General features: G+C 45.8%; 1 protein-coding gene across 3 annotated transcripts in view; it reads left to right on the top strand.

Annotated features, from left to right (window-relative positions):
* Positions 1–17470, top strand: part of PDE10A (phosphodiesterase 10A) — a 365274-nt gene that overhangs the window by 173989 nt on the left and 173815 nt on the right. The window contains exon 1 of one of the 3 annotated variants that reach the window (XM_057406922.1): positions 11460–12981. The exons of 1 other annotated variant lie outside the window; for it this stretch is intronic. In XM_057406922.1, coding sequence (XP_057262905.1) covers positions 12138–12981 — 844 coding nt within the window. In that variant the 5' untranslated portion in view covers positions 11460–12137. Of the gene's footprint in view, positions 1–11459; positions 12982–17470 lie in introns of those variants that run through there. One more of the 3 variants, XM_057406921.1, reaches the window with a different exon arrangement.

Genomic DNA, 17470 nt, shown 5'->3' with positions numbered 1-17470 from the left:
ACTGCAAGAGCGTGGTAGGATTCAGTAGACAATAGCTACCAGCAAAAGAGCTAAAAAAATTGCTCTGCTTTTTCAGTAAAGATGATGCAGCCTTTCCCTGGTCTACCCCTGAGCTCCATGATGGCGACTCCATTTACTTTTTCATTACCTTTCTCTACATTTCCCTTCCTTACAAATTTTAACCTGCCATCTGATACCACAGCTGTTTTTCCTTTCTCTTTTGTACTCTTTCATACATCAGATTTCTAGATCTTTTCCACTCCTTCCTACATTTATTCTTGCATTTCCTTAAAGTCCTGTAGAGTGTTGAGGAAGTAATGTACACCAAGATCTCTTTTCTGTAGAGAAATACCTTTGCTGAAACACAGCTATGCTGATTTTCATGGAAGAGCAGTAGTGTGAATTAACTTTTTTGTGGTTGTTGTTACTCAAAACAAGAACCATTTCAAAATGTCTTTTGAAAAACCAGATCTGACACACAGTGTACACCGAAGAGGCAGCTGTAATAAATCCTGCTGGGGTTGGGTCATTTGTGTCCCATAAAATGAGTACAGGTCAATGCATTTGCAGCAGCAGCTGCTGCTGTGTCATTTACATTCATATTGCTGCCTGAAAGCCAACTGATCTAAGAACAGCTCCAGAAGCGCCGCAAACTGTGCACCAGGCTTCAACACAGGTCACGTGAATCAAATATTTTTGCTTGGCATCATGATGCAGCAATCTCATGAAAGCTGTTAATATTGACAATGCACTAATCTCTAGGTGGGAATCTTCCTTCTACACCCAGGCCAGGCCAGATATCTGATTACAGAGAACAAGTTCTCGCTTACAAGAAGGTATGTATAACTGGAGAGGTGGGAGGTTTTTTGACATCTCCCTGTGAGCAAACAAATACACCAAGAGATTGTTTTGTTGGTTTTTTTTAATCAAATAAGAGGTCAGTTACTGTTGCTTTCTAAATCTATTCTCAGATTAAAAGAAATAATTTCTGTACATTGGATTTAATGCTTGGTAGAGTGCTCTTGCATAGGTCCAGCCAAGGAGGGATGGTTTGATCTCAGCAGTGAGTGCTATTTGAAAAATTAGACTTCTGTTGAATGTGAGGGCTTGTTTTAAAAACTCTTTAGTGTCACATATAAGAAAGAAAAATGGCCAGGGGAAGAGGGAGAACAAAAGAGAGCATAAATATGTTTTTCTTAAAAAAGCAGGACAGCAGGCACTAAGAACAAGCCGTGCATTGTGATCATACTCTCCATGGCAGAGACAGCAGGAGGCTTTTTAGGCAGGGCTGGAGCTGTGCTCTTTGGGTGGCTACCCTGCTGGAATAGCTTGTCTGCTTGCCTTCCTGGAAGGGCAGAGCAGGCATCCAGGTGCCCTCTGGCAGTCTGTGGTTTTGGGGATCTGCTTACTTTGCCTCTTCCTGAAGCCAGCCCCAGCCTGGACTCCTTCCTCATACGTGCGGTGGATGAGAAAACAGAGGGTGATATTGCAGGCAGAGGAACAGAGGGGGAACCAGGATACTTTTGTGTCATTCTTTCAATGGTCTTTTATAACTCTTTTTAAAAATTTCCTGCATAACTTTAGGGGAAAAAAAAACCAACTTCTGTGTTTTTCCTCTGTAAGGCAGCATTCATAGATAATACTTCCCTGTTTTGCAGAGCTGTCAGGCAATGTCTTGAGTATTTGTGAAGTCTGCAGAAACGTTGGGTGCTGTGGACCCTCTGAGAATGAAGCACTTACAGCTACAGGGAATCACGTATAGCTGAAGGAAGGACAGCTGCCCTGCTGGTATAAGAAAGGTTGCTTGGGGACTGAACTGGTTTTGTACTTTCTTTCCTGTATGTAAGTAAGGGTGTGTTAGCAGATCTTAGAGATTATAAAATCTGGGAGGCTATTGTCTGCACAGAGGGGAACTGGTGCAGATTTGGGGATGATTCAGAGATCTCTGAAGTCTGTATTACTGGAAGCAGAATGAAATGCAGCAAGTACAAAGTACACAAACATTCACCTAGGGATGAATATGGATTTTGTCTTCGAGCTCATCAGTTGGAAACAATCAAGAGGAAAGAAATTCTTCATGGCTGTGTTCACCACAAAATGACTTGGGCAACAGTAACCCCTTCCACCCCCTAGTACTGCAACCACAAAATATCAAGCAAAATTCCTCCAAAAGAGCTGGGCAAGAATTTAAGCCATCTGTAAAACCTTAACAAGAGCATGTCTGAGCTGTAGTCACTGTACTGAGGAAAGATGAATTCCAAGTGGACGAGGGGTACAGATAAGCTTTTAAGTTAAGACATCAGGAGACGGGAGCTACTGGTGTATGAACGAACTAAAAGATTGTGCCTTGATTAGTCAAGGAAAATTAAGTCTGAGAAAAATACTACTGCTCCTTTTAAACACCAAAGGAAAAGAATTCAGAAGAGATATTTAAAGCTAGAAGAAAGAGCTGGTCCAAAAGAAGCGGCCATGGATTTATTTGGGCTGGAAATGAGGAAGAGTGAGATTCAGAATGACCTTGTTACTGGGGCACTGGAAGCCGCGTAGCTGATATGTGGATGCATGATCATTCTACGATTGTAGGGACTGAAGTCAGGGATCAGGGGACACCTGACAGGCCTCTGGTTCAGAGCTCCACTGACCTGGAAGAGAGTGACAGGCTCCACATGGCAGTGCCCCCAGCCAGAGCCTGGCTGCTAGGGAAGAGAGCTGTGGGTGGGTTCCTCTCCTGTGGCACACGCAAGTTCCTTACACCAACATTCTACCTAATTGTCTCATTTTTGTTTTCTTCCCCCTTTATAGGTTCCTGTGTCTCCCCTTTCATTCAAAGTCTGGCTCCACAGATCATTTAAAGCTGTTTTAATGGTAGACTACTATTTTTGAGCTCCATAGGGCTGAAATAGTTAGAAAATAACTCTGATAGTTTTGTAGGTAAGAAAAAATGATCTCCAATGTTGAGTTTGTATTGTGATAAGCTGTGTGCAGGACAAGGGCTGACAGACAACAAAAGGTAATGACAGCAAAATTTTCACTTTTCGAACAAAATCCTTTAGATTCTACTTAGTGAAGCCACATCCAGTCAAACCACAACTTAGGTTAGAGTAACCACAGGTGTAGAAATCCACACAGAGCTTTTAGTTAAATGGGAGGTTTTTGGTCTCACAAAGGAACCCTTTCTCCAGAAATAAACCCAGAGTTGCTCCTGCATTAATGGCTTGTTTAGTCTGGATGTCAATCTGTACTTAAAAAAAAAGGGTAATGGTAGATAATTATATCTGCGTATGTATGAGCCAGATCAGATGTAGAGACAGTCTGGTGTAACTCGGGTGTGGGGGCTACTGTGGTATTTACTTTTTCTGCTCTTAGAAACTGCAAACTAGAGGGCTTGCCAGAAGCTTTCTCAGTAAAGGGATTCTAAGTTATGGGATTCAGTGGGATCCACACTGCTGCTTCGTCTTGAAAATAGTCAGACCCACTGTCACAGCATTTACATCTCTGCAGACTGTATCCAGCACAAGAAAGCTAAGCTGAGGATACTGTAGAGATTGCTTCAAGTGGGTTACACTGTGCTTTCCCTTCTACTTTTGTCCTAAAGTGCAGGAGATTTGCAGAAAAAAAGATTAAATAACTGTTCTATTCGAGTGAAATGTTTGCAGAAATCTGCTGGATACTCAGGTCTGTGCTTTCCACCTGTGATTGCAGTATTTTGCAGTATACTGCTTTGTATTTATTTTCTATATAATAAAGCAATCAATATTTTTTAAAATCCTCATCCTGTTTGGCTAGCACGAATACGAAGCTTCCAGCCTCAACAGGACTCCTGTCAGTTACACCTATGAAATGTATCTTTACTTTCTTTCTAAGGAAAACTGATAAATTATTTGTGCTTGTTTTATTTCTGGGCTGTTTTTAAATAGCTGCTGATCCTGTATTATCATGTGGATAAGATGTGTCCTATTTGTTCTGCTTGAGTTCCAATGGTCTGTACTCAGCCTCCTAGTCATTCATTCAGGAAACCTGTATCAAGCAGTAGACTCTGTGGCTAGGCTGATAAGGTAATGCTGCTTCATTTCTATCATCCTAAAGCTTCCTCTGTAGGCAACCCCAGGCTTCTGGTAGAGCACAAGCAGTTTCCTCTTCCTCTGCTTTACCAGCTGACCTTTATTTAGACCCAAGGCTTGGGGAGAATCTCCTTCCCATAGCAAGTGCCAGAGCTCTCAGTGGAACCTGGCCAGCAGAAGGGCAGAAGGCATTCCTGTTGGGGAAAGACTGTGAAATCAGAAAAGAGAAAGCACATGAAGCACTTGTTGCAGCTGAGACAACAGGGATGCTACAGCTTGGAGTACGTTTGCTGAGACATGGCAGATGTGGTTGCGTGGGGAGAAACAGTGAACTGGAGAAAAGGATGGAAGGATGGGTTATGCATGAGGGAGAGAAAGCTGTTAGAGTAACAGGGGCTGCTGGATGATGGCAAATGAGACAATGGGGAATAAGTAAACGGGTAAGAGAGAATGAATAAAAGTACATGGTAGTGGTATCTTATTCCTGGAGGAGGAGAACTGTACTGAATCAAATAAGTTTGTCTGCAATGGTCTAGGGTTACATATGTAAGACAGTGTTTGTTCAGGGATGATGGCTTTCTAAGTGGTGTTTTTCACATGTTGATATTGAAGTATTTTTCAAAGGAAATCTGTATCATTATGTTGATTCTGCAGCTAGAGAAATGCTGTCTCTGTGTATGTATGTGAAAGAGAGGGTGGTAAAGATGAGGGGAAAAAAAAAAAGAGGGAGAAGTGTGAAAAAAAGGCAAGAAGAAGATAGCAAGTATGTCCTAGGATGGAATATAAAGGCAGTCGGTACATGTTCATAGTGCATGCATGTGTGCTGCTGAAGGGAGGTAGGTCATGTTGAATTTCTCAGTGCCTAAAGTGAGTATGGGATAGAAAACAGTTACCTAGACAATGAACTTTTCTCAGTTTTATCAACTCACTTGTGGAGTTGAAGGAATGTATGTTACAGTGGCATCAGTCTGAAAGTCCACACAGGAGAGCTATGGGTGCACAACAAACTTGAAGAGCTCAAGCTTTCACTTCAAAGTCAAGCTTTCTAGTTTTCAGGACTGCAAAGATAGGCTTCTGCATAGAAACAGCACATGGATTTAAAACCAGTCTGATTTAGAAAACATGTCAGATAGCGTGTGGTTGCTAAGGGTGTGCATTTCTTTGCACTTTTTGTCTCCCTAGGGTGTTAACTCTGAAGGCTAATGACTGCATTTCACTACCAATAGCCTCAGTTTCAGGATTTATTTTAGCAGATGGGGTGGGAGTAAAAGTCCTGTTCTTCCCAGCAGGTAACTTGGTAGTTACTGCAACTGAGCAAAATGGGACTTGCCAGAAACTAAAACAAAGGAGGAATTCAAATGAAAAAGATGAAGCATTGTTCTAAAAAGAAACTTGTTTCCCTCCTGAGTGATGCTCAGAATTCCTAAAAGGGTGTTTGAATTCGACATAAATTTTGTTTCTTTGTAGATAGATAATTGTAAAGGCTGGACTCTCTTAATTTATGTTTGCACCTCCTGATAATACCAAAGGGGAATCAGCTGTAGGCTTTGGCTGGAACGTAGTCTTACACTTAAACTCAAAGCTGAAATTGCTAGTCCAAGCAAATTTTGCCAGTGATGGGACAGTAGGATTTTTCATGAACTGTGCATGACCTGCTGGGGAAAAGTCTGCTTGTTTTCAGGAGCTGGAAAATTTGGGAAAGTCAAGAAGGAGGTTGCAAGACAGTTATGGGGGAAGCTGGCATCCCTGTTGGGACAGTAGCAGTGCATGGTCTGTGCTACATGCTAGCAAGAGCATAGCTCACAGTGAAAGAGTAAAAGATAATTCGATATTAACTACTTCTTTTGGATTTTTCTTAAGTTTGTTACATACAAAAGAACTGTAATTCATGTAAAGGTTAGAATTTCTATGTTCCAGTTGAACACACAATAACTGAATTGTCTCTAGCAGATAGCAAATTATGACCATGTTCTTCTGTCATAAAGTAACTCTAGATTTCATTATGAAAACAGAAAGATAAAATTACAAAAATCCTGATAACCCTATTTATTTTTCTTGCAATAAAAATGGCTATTCCAATAGTATTAGGTAACAACAGTGCTGTTGCTTGCCATGCCAACTGTTGTGTTGCTGGCTGTATGTGTTTCATTACTACCTAAGAGGCCCTGGTCCCAAGCCAGGATTCTGTTGTGCTGGATGTGATTCAAAAGATAGTCATTGTATTAAAGAGCTTACAGTGTTTGTGGTGCTTTGGGTTTATAATATAGCATCCTGGTAAAGAGAGCTGTTGTTGGAGTTCTAATTTATTTAGGGGGTGTTTTCTCTGGAGGAGGTCCTCACCGTTAACAAAATAACCAAAGCCCAAACAGCAGTTTCCTTTTCTGAACACCCTTTTAACAAAACCAATAAATATCTGATCTTTGTGCTTCACAGGACAGCACAAAATGGTAGATGGCATCATAAGGTTTGCTTTAGCTTCTTTCACAGCCTTTCATAGGACACATAGTACACTGAGTACAAATATTGTAAATATTTTCCCTTTGTACAATGGCAGTAGGGTTTTTTTTTTTCATTACAGTATAATATCTAGCAATATGTCTACCTGAAAATTTTGAGATTAAAAAAGCTCTACCTTGAACATAGCTTCTGTCCATAAAGAATTGCAATTTTCCCCTGAAAAATAATACTGAAAACTTTGCATAGAGTTTTTCTGGAAGTGCTATGCTTTGTGATGTATGATGGTGGGTACATTGAAGAACATGTACATGTACATCTACATCTGGAGAATATGTCTCTCCTGGCAAATCTTCCCTTTTAGAAACACACTTCTAGAGAAACTTTGATTATTTATAGCTCTAGCCACATAACCTTTCAGCTGTCACCTTGCAGAGAAGAAAATAAAGTGACATAAGCAGAGCTGAACAAACTACAGAAAGCAAACAATATATTTATTTACGTTTTTTCTTTTCTATATGTCAGTTACCTCTGAACAGACCTGGCCTCATTTAAAAAAAAAATGTCTTGTTTTGATTTGCTGAATGAATTGCAGTTCATTTTGGATCTCACTCTATCTCTTTTGCATATGGACTAGGTAATTCCCCGAACCACTTTTAAGATGGCTGCTAGCACGACTGCATGTTATCAAGACTTGCAGTTAATATTCCTGTGCAAAAGAAGTGGCTTGTATGATTTTTTTTGTGGGAATCAGAGAAAATGGCTGATATATACCCTTTAAACAAATTTCTTCTCATGTGTATGCAGCGTGTAATAATAATAATTTCTGAAAAGAATCCCTTATGAAATAGGGCTCTCTATCAATTACTCTAAAGCTTTATAGAATAAGGCTTTAGGAACAATGTCTTTTCTGTAGGTTTCTAATTTATGATAGCAGTTCACTAGCTCAGTAATAATGACTATATTTTGTAAGATCATTTAGCACATAATCTGTAGGAAAAAAAAAAAAAGGCAATTCTTTTTATTAACTTTAACAGGACTTCTCCATAAAGGATTTAATTGGGGGTGGTATTTACTCAGCGCTAGAGCTTCAGATTTAACTGCATGTATCCTTTTGCTTTCCCCACCCCACCTCTGCTGTAGGTTGCTTTCTCTGTATTTCATCATGGCTGCTCCTGCCTTACCCACATTCAGGTGGTTGGTTCCATCAGCTCCTCTACTGCTGTCATCCTATGTTTTTCTAAACTCCCTTTTCCCATAATCTGTCTTAATCCTCTTTTTTTTTCTCTTTTTCTAGGGTGTTGATGATACATTATAGAGAGGACTCTTAGGATATAAAGATGAGTTGTGTAAGAGGATTTACCAGGCAAAAAGTGAGGGACCACATAAAAGATGAGTCACTGTCACTCTTAAAATGCAGCAGACAAAATGGGGAAAGAACAGGTGTTTGGTTTTAAGCTGTACTTAATACCAAACACCTGTTTTTAACTTGATTTTACTTTATCCCCACAATGTTTTCCTTCAAGAATTTTGATTAATATTGCCAAATTACTGCCAAACAGGCTTACTTGCTGCTTTCAAACCAGGCCAATTCCTCTTGGACTTCCTGCTGGCTTCATGGGCAGTCTGGCTCCTGAACTCTTGTGAAATCCCATTTACCCATGCAAATACAACCAAAGACTTTTGGTCATCATTGCACCAACACAATGCATTCATGTCAGAACCCCTGCACCTGCTGCAAGTGGATGCATCAAAGTACTCTAGTTTCAATTTCTTTGTGTTTCAGAAGTTCAAAAATCATTTTTGGGATGCTGAAGCAAACCTGTGTCGCACACATAATTCCTATTGGAGTGGGTAAGGCTTTTCCAGTAAATGACTTGGGTGCATGATTAGTACCACTGTGGCATCAGTGACATCATTGCTCTGTGGCATGGAAACTGTGATGCTGACTGAGCAATGAAAAAACAGATTGAGATATACTGGGGAAAAAGCAGATGTGATTCATCACTAATTTAACCTCAGGTACTGAAATGGCCACCAAGCGTATCTGACTTGGCTGCAATTCCATGTATTTTACAAACATATATGTACAGAGCTTGAAAACTAATTTTCACTGTCATCTAACTTTTCTTCTGTAATTGCTTTTATTTGTCCAGCCAAGAAGCAGGTGACCAATCAGGTATGAATTGGCAGTGGGTAATGAAAAATAATCAAATGAACAGTTTTAAACTAACCCTTAACCTGAAAGCTGCTTGTCTAAACTATCTGATTATTTCTTACAAATCAAAATGTGTTTTGCCTGGTTTGTTGTATATACACATACATATTTATACATGCTCAATTCATATTCCTTGTATAAATACATAGATACACTGTTTCAGGCAGTAATATTTGAACAACTGTAGTTTGAATGAACGGCAATTGAGACATTTATCGTAGATTAGCATAGTCAAACAAGATTTCTACAATTATAAATTGACGGTGTAAAGTTTCACGGATTTGATATTGACAGAACAATTTGGGACTAATCTGTCTACAGGAGGAACTTTAATTTTTTTTCAGATGAATAGCTCTCGCTTTTTGTCAGTCATTTCAGTCTGATTATCTCTTTCAATGTAAACATTTTAGTGTAAGAGATTTTCTAATGGGAAGTTGTTAATTGCAGAACAAACAGGCTGCAACAACAAAACATAATTCACTAACGTTCTGTTTCCGTGAGCTAAACTTTCTCGAAGAGAATTTAAGCGTTTGCTGGATCTCCAGTTATCCTGCGGCAATTGTGAGAGAAAAGCTCTGTATGTGAAGTAAGTAACGGTGAGACTTCAGGAAATAAAAGCATCTCACATAAACAGACATATAAATTAGAAGGTTTTGATAAAGTCAAATATACCAACAGAAAATGGATCACGGAAGCAGATGTACTTTTCTGTATTTTAGTTCAGGATTTTTAGGACGACAGACGTTAAGAACCACTCAGATGAAAGCCCGCTCGGAGGTTTTTTGTTTGTTTTATAAGTTTTCAGTTTGTTTGCTGAGAATCTTTAAATCTGTTTCGGCACATAAAACCTTTTGCGAACTCTGTGGATTGTTTCTAACTGTTACGAAACATTCAACTGGCTGAAAATGCGCTTGAATTTGAAAGCACTATTATTTTCAGAGGAGCATCTTATTTTGCAGCATTTCAGACGAAGTAGTAGGCAAAGGCTCTAACTTTGACAGGAGTTAGTGTGTATTCTAGCGTTAAAAGAAGCCCTGAAATGATTTCCATAAAACCCTCGAACGATTTTAGATACAAACCAAAAGCGTAGGTTTGTATTGTTTTCAAGGCAGGAGTTGAAATTCGAAAGAGCCTAATTTGGCACTGGAATAGGAAGATCGCGGTAGTTTGGTGAGGATTCCCACGGGCACCTAGCACCACGGGCACCTAGCACCACAGACCCGCTAACGCAGCACCTGCAGCGGCAACGGACGACTCAGCGGTTTGATCTCCCGGAAGGCAGAGGAGGAAAACAGCATCTCCCGCGTTTCGGGGACCCCGCTGCCAGCAGGCAAAGAAGCATCTTCTCCGCGAGTATCCGCAACAGCTCCCGCGGTGCCGGCTCCCAGTGTCTCTGGGAGGGCAGCCCCAGCCGGGCGAGGACCGCCGCAGTTGCCGTTTCTCCCCCCTCTGGCGGACGGCAGCGCCGGGGAATCGGCCGTCTACCTGAGGAGCGCGGTTCCCTCCGCCCCGACCAGGTACATGAGAGGAGGAAGCCCCGGTCGGGACGTCCTGCCGAGACGGGTGTAATTCAGCGTGTACCGGCCCCACCGCTGAGCACGGGCAGGTTGGCAGGTTCCTCGCGCTGGCGGTCCGTGCCCTGAGGCAGCTGTCAGCCTGGCTGCCGGGCGGAGGCTCTGAGCCCAGTGCCCCCTCTGAGGAGAAGGGGCAGCCCTAAGGCCCTGCCGCTGCCCGCCGGGCGAGGGGAGATGAGGGCAGGGCCGGCAGAACCCCGCCTTGGTGAGCGCCACCGCCTCAGGGGCTGCTCGGGCCGTACGGGCTGCCTGGGGCACGAACGATCCTCGCTGCGGATGAGGTGAGGGGGGCGAGTGTCAGGAGGGGCGGGCAGGGACGCGCTGCCCGCTATCCTGCGGTGCCGTTACGCTGACAGGCGGCGCGGGACAACGGCTCCCCATAGGCCGGCAGCCGCCCGGCCCGAAGGCAGTGCCCGGCCGGGCTGAAGTGCGCCCCGCCGGTGGTTGGTGATGCCCGGCCCCTTCTCCGCTGTCGGAGGTAAGCTCCTGCGGGCTTGGACCTCTCTCCGCCTGCCTCTCGGCAACGGCTGGCACCCAGGGCAAAGCGAGTTCGGGGCGAAAACGAAATACGTGGGGCGGGGGCTTCTAGCTCAGCCATCCGCCCCGCTCCGCTCCGGGCCCGGCCTTGGGCTTCCCTCGGCCGGGCTTTTCCCCGGAGGCTGTCCCGCTGAGGGCCGCTGTAGCGCTGCCCACCTAGGCGCCGTGCCGCCGGGACGGGCGGGCTGCGGACAGGCTGGCGGGGCGGGGTGGCGAGGCGGCGGCGGAAGGGCCGGTGGAGGTGGCAGGACGCGCCTTCAAGGGGAGCGCTGCCGCCCGAGGGCTGCGGAAAGGGACCCCGCCCGCCGGGAGACCCCGCCAGGGCGCCGGAGTGCCGGCTTGACGGGCTTCGTTGGCGAACGGCACCGCCTGTGCCTGTGGAGCAAGGCCGGTGGCGGCCCTGGAGCCACGGCGCACCAGAAGCCAGCGCCTGAGGTAGCCCCTCGGGGAACTGGACGCCTTGGTGGGCTGGGGTTGAGCGGTGTGTAGCTGCAGGTGTGCCAAGGGGGTAAGGGGGAGTGGCTGGAGGGGCGTATGTGGAGCAAACACGTGTGATCTGGGGCAGCGAGGAGGAACTGTGCATCTCCGCATGGGAATGGGGATTTGATGCCCCACAGAAACGGAGGGGCGGCACGCTGGCACTTTCATCCCAGGCGCCGCAGGGCGCCTGCTTTTTGATCTCGGTAGATGGAAATACCTGTTTAAAATAACGAGTTCGCATAGGGAGGATCTTTTTACTCGCGTGTCTCTCTGCGGTCACTTTAGGTAGCTGCGGTGCTATCGCTCCCTTGTGCGCTCCGGTAAGGAAAGGGAGGAAGGGCGGCAGCCGGGAAGCGCTGGCTCCGCCAGTGGGCGTTCTCTGGCGGCCGGGCCGCGGCTGGAAGCGGCACTGCGGTGGTTTCATCTGCCTCTTTGCAGGCAAGCACGGACATTCGGGGCAGTATTTTGCCCCGCTCGAAGAAAATACAGATCGTTGCCGGTTTCTTGCTTTGAATGAGAGGTGGGAGCATGAGGAAAAGCAGACTTTAAAAGGGGATCGGAACCGCTTGGCGGTCAGTAGCGCCCTGTCCCCTCCGGCCTAAAGGGGGAACGGAAATGTGAGCATTCCATGCGTGCGGGGAGACGGGACGCGGAGGAAATACTGCCCGCGGGTCGCTGGAGGGATCTGAAGACCGAACCGCCGTTGGTTTTGTTCGGCTCCGTCTTTCTTCGGCTTTCCCTTTCGCTTTACTCCGGTATCTCTCCTAGGCGTCCTGCCTTAAACTACCGCGAAAGGGAGGGAAGAGCGGAAGCATGTCCAACCCGGAGAAGCGGATCATATCCCGCCCCTCGGCCCCCCTGGCTGCCGCACCCGGGGAAAAGCCCGGCTCCGGCAGCCGCCCGCTCCACTCCCATGGACAGAGCGGCGGAGGTGGAGGCAGCGGCGGGTCTCCTCCTCCCCCCGCTCCTGGAGGCGGCTCGGCTGCCTGCAGCTCCCTCTTTCTCCTCCTAACAACCACCAGCAGCAGCAGAAGCAGCGCTGCAGGGACAGCCTCCTCCGCCGCCAACGCCAGCATCGTCCCCAGAGCGGCAGCGGCTCCTTTCCTCGCTCCAGTCCCCTCCTTTTCCTCCGCTTCTCCATTTTCCTTTTACTTCTTGCCGCCGCCTCCTCATTTCCCCTCCTTGTCTTCCTTTAACCTCACAAGTCTCCAAGGGAGGGAAGGAGGAGGAGGAGGAGGAGGAAGAGGAGGAGGAGGAAGAGATGTTGGCGGAGCAGCAGCAGCAGCTCACTTGATCGCCCATCCAGGCGGCAGCGGCAGGAGGAGACTCTTCTGTTCTTCCTCCATCCAGGGCTTGCTGCTCCGTTCCGCAGCCGGCGGCCCTCGGCAGCACCACTCTCGGCTCCTCCTCTCTCCAGCCGCCTCTCGCCCGTGGTCCTACAATTCCCTCGGTGCTGCAGCAGCAGCAGCAGCAGCTCGCGGCGACGGGATCCGAGGCGGTGACGGCCCCGGCGGGAGCAGGACTCCTAGGCGGCAGCAGCGGCAGAGAGGCGCCTTCTTCTCCTTCTCGTCTCCCCTGCTCCTAGGGCCAGACATGGAAGATGGATCTAATTCTACAAGCTGCTTTAGGAGGTTTACGGACTGTTTCTTGAACACAAGTAGGTACCGTGGCGCTGTGCCCGGCGGCGGGTCGCTTGTGTCTCGGGGGGAGGCGAAGGGCTGTGTCCGAGGCGGGGTGCATGCCTGGAGGAAAGAGCTTTTCTTTGTGAGTGAGGGGGAGACGCAGACACAAAGGGGCCGTATACGTGGGGGGTGCGTGGACGCATGGAGGAGCCACCGTGTGTGTGCTGAGGATGCACGGACAAAGGGGATGCTCAGTGTAACCGAGTGCTCTTTGTGGGAGCTGGCTGCTAACGCCTCGTGGGTTTCGGCATCGTTTCGCGGTCGGACAACTCTACCTATGTGTGTGCCAGCTTTTTACCTGGTGCATGCTTAATCTGCTCAGGAATGAGACGTACAGAAATGGAGACTTCCCCCTACTTACTTGAGTAGCAATAAGGAAGCATTATGGTATCGGCAACTGACAGAAAAGCGGCGGCGGAGGACCGAAAAAGGGTGGAATGTATCTCTTCTTCCTGCATCCCCTGTCAGATCTGCCGCACGCGTGCAAATTCCATGTTTCTAATCCGGCTGTGGTACTGGGTGCCGCCTTTCCCGGCCGTGGCTCGTTGCGAGGCGGGCAAGGAGCCGGAGAGGAAACGTGCTTCTCGCTGGGGGCCGGTGCTGTAACGGTGATAGTGACGGGAGAACGGCATACCGGGGGCGCACAGGCGCTCCGCGAAGGGCGCTTCGCAGCGAGCAGCTTCCGCTGCCGGCTCAATCCTCGCCGGCTCCCACCGAAACCGGGCGCAGGGTCGCGCTCGCCCGTATCTGGAGGCGGGAGCTGGGCGAGAGCGGCTCCTCGGCCTCTCGCTGCGCGGCTCGGCGGGTGCCTTCCCCGCGCTGGAGCGGGGAGCCCGGAGGTAGCGGGGTCAGCTGGCCGTCCCGAGCTATTAAGCTGGGTTGGGGGTGGTGGTGGAGGGTTTCGCATGGGCAGAAACTCCCTGTTCCTACGGACGCGGCCCGGCGCCCCCTCGGGTGTCTCGCCCCGAGCCTGCCGCTGCAGCCTTCCCTCTCCGTGTCGTCTCACTGATAGACGGGTGGGCGCCGCCGGGGTTTGGGGCTGAAACCTCCCCGGGTCGGGCTGCCCGTGCCCTCCCGCCAGCCCTTCCTCAGCTCCAGCGGCCCGCCGGGCAGTGTGCTGGGGTTGATAAATGGCCAAGACGAAGTGCAACAGGGCTAAAATACCTTTTCTTTTTTTTTTTTTTTTTTTCCTAATCATAAACTCTGGTTTATTTTTTCCCCTTGTTTAGTATATGATGATGAGGGTGATTTCAGTCAGCCGCGGTTTTTTTTCCTTTGTGACAATTTCTTAAATCATAGTTCTGTGCTTTAGTCTCCCTAAACTTGCATGCAAATCTGTTAGCATACTTTTATTAGGTGGCTTTTTGGATACAGGTGACTAGTACATAGTGTACGCATGTATGTATTTTGGGGGGATATGAGAGGAACTATGGAGATACCGGCTGAAACCTCATTATTTGTCTTTTTGCCTTACAGCTATCTTTAGCACAATTGCCTGCAAGTGTGGCAGTACTTGTTCCGTTCTCTGATGGGGTGAATAAATATTACTATATATTTGCTGCATTGTCTTTTTGAAACTTTATTCAATAGTCGATTATATTACAGAGCCACACACTTGTTTAGTTTTGAGGCCTGAAGGAAATCCTAAGCTCTTACAGTTTTTATTTTCTCTATGTTTGAGAGGGGTAGCATGCTGTCATGTGTGGTGCAACTCTGATGTTTCAAAATAAGTCGTCTCTGGAGCAAGGGAGTAAGCCAGGGAACATGTGTGATGTAGGGCAGTTCACTCCTGTGCTAGACCAAGAAAAAGATGACACAGAAAACCTCAGCTCTATACAAACCACCATTTTAAAAGCAGTGGCGAATGCAACTTTATTTTATGAACACTTGAACACCAGAGACCTGGTCATCTTTGAGTGATTATGACCTCTGACTGAAGATTTTCCTGCAGACAGAGAAGGAGCAGAACGATTCTTTCTGTTGTGAATTTAGTGATGTCTAAGAAGACACGCAGCCTGTCTCTCTGTGAAGTCACTTTTCTGTGCTCTGCAGAATGCTCTCATGAAACTTTCAAGAACTTACATGTCTGATATCTCTACTCCTCTTTTGAATGTGATTGAAACTGGCCAGTAGGCTCAAAAGGTATTAGTGAAGTCAGACAGACATTCACATGCGTGTGTATATGCATATGCACACACTTCTCTCCTTCCCTGAGTGATTGCCTAAGTCTGATTTCCTTAGGAAACCAGGCTGAAAAAAGGAGCGGAGGGAAGTCAAACAAGACACTGTGCCATTCCAGTGCAGCTACTCCAAAGAGCACTTGTCCAACTGTTTGGAGTACTGCGCACAGTCCTAGATACAGTGCAGCCAGAAGGCTATTATTGTTCTGTAGAGGATGAGATCATGTCTAATAATGAAGATAATGTGCTGCATCTCATAGCTTTTGTTTTCTGAATTGTATTTTAGGTTCTAAATCATACGTATATATGCATATACACTGTCTGACTTTAAAGACAACAAGTCTAAATGTTTTCATAGGGAAACCAAAGAGTTCTGTAGGGAAGAGAATTGAAATGAGCTCTCTTGGAAGGGAGATTTAAAAGTGACTGAACATACCCTTAAAACTGGAAAACAATAAAATTGCTAGAGATGTATTCTTTTTCCTCTGAGTTCTTTTGATTTGCATGCTCTCCAGTCAGGATTTTGTCAGAAGGTTCTTGATATTATTAAAATTTTGGGTTCTGTAATACTCAGTTTGTGCCATATCTGACTATTTTTGTTTTTAAGATTCGTAATAAAGCCCTGGACTAGACTGAAGAAACTTACATGAACAACATGAGGTGGTGTGGTGTTTTTCTTAGCTGTCTACAATCTGTAATCTTGTGTGTAACGTAGTGTTGTGAGGAACTTATAGTATCTAACATCCCAGGTCAGTTCTCCAGTGGTGTTCTACCATATTTAGGATACTGCAAGCTGCCAGGGATTCCAGGTTTCTGTGAAATGGCTTGCCTTCAGGGGTGAATCCCATGTTCCTTCTAAATTCGAGGTCTCTCAAGCTCCACATAGGTAGCATATTTTGTCTGTGTCCTGTGAGTCTGCTCACAGGTATGAGTATTTTACGGTATGTGGGGATTTCTGCTTAGCAGAGTATTATCAGTATATTGATATTTTATACAGTTACCTTTTATCTGCTTTTTTTTTTTTTTTATTCTTTTGTGATGCTGCAAGTTTATCCTGCACCTTCATGTGCCAGATGCTAAGACTTCCTGATTGAGTAGTACTCTTAAGAAAGACTAGATGTAGTAAGATCTGTAGTGTTGTGGAAAAAAATAGCAAAATTTAACTGAAGTTAAAAGTGTTTCTGTTACCTGTGCTAATGGGAAAATTAATCTTGGCTTGACTCTCTTTCCTGGTCTGTGTATTCATTACTTGTAATCATGGTTTTGTCATCCAAATACTGATCTTCACCAATGAATCCCATGTGTAAAGGTGGACAGGGTTTTGGTTTTACAGTTAAATCATCCTTAAAATGTAGATGCTGATGTAGAAAACAATTGTTTCTGGTTTTCACCCAGGGATTCTGGCTCCACTTTAATTGAAAGCAAAATTGTCACTAATGCAGTGTATAGTTATCATCATGAGTGATGTCATTCAGTGGCTCCCATCAAGACTGATGTTTTATAATACCACATTTTTGCATTAATGTATAGGAACACCATGCATCCTGGTCTGAAGCACTGTCATTCTATTTATGGGGATAACGAACTGATACAGAGGGCAGACAGCAGGGAATGGTATGGAAAGGGGATGGAAACTTTGGGCACAAGTGAAAAAGGACTTGCTTGCCCAAGTCGGTATTTCTACAAATGGTTGCCTATAAAACATGCAGTTTAAATTTGAAATAACTAATCCTCTGTCCCTTTGACTTCTCAGCTCAGCTGTCCATGTCTGCCTGATGGCTTGGGGGTACCTAGTGCTCATAGGCCTTGAGAGGGGAGGTGATGCCTTCACTGTTAACTCAGTAAGCTTGCTCCTCATGTAAAATGGACTCTGGAAGGTGTGATTATGCACGGTGGGATAGTGTAAGTGAGTTGGGAGATGGTTTCTCTTTATCACTTGTGTGAGGAGGGTGGCAGCCCATTTAAGATTCTAACATAAGTTTGGTGGCTCCAGTCACTCTGTGTTCTCCTTCCTTTTGCTCATGTTTAAGCAATGCTTGTTGGTTGGACATGATGAAAACCTGAAAGTATGAGGGTTTTTGTTTCAGCATATGCATAATGCAGTGACTTGAGTTTGAAACAGACCTGTAAATGTTCATTCCCACTACGGATCTAGGGCGTATAATTGGCTTACTTGCTTTTAAATCTTATGTTGTGCAGATCAGTAGAACAGTGCTTTTTGTTCACTTTTAATACTTTGTGCTGTATTCTAATACAAATAGTTTGTATCTAACATTCAGTGTAC

This window comes from Pezoporus wallicus, unplaced genomic scaffold, assembly GCF_028554395.1.
Source record: "Pezoporus wallicus isolate ANWC-B61680 ecotype Strahan unplaced genomic scaffold, APGP_CSIRO_Pwel_v1 scaffold_6362, whole genome shotgun sequence".
NCBI lineage: Eukaryota > Metazoa > Chordata > Aves > Psittaciformes > Psittacidae > Pezoporus > Pezoporus wallicus.
The sequence above is the reverse complement of the archived record's forward strand: the minus strand, read 5'-3'. Positions and strand labels throughout refer to the sequence as shown.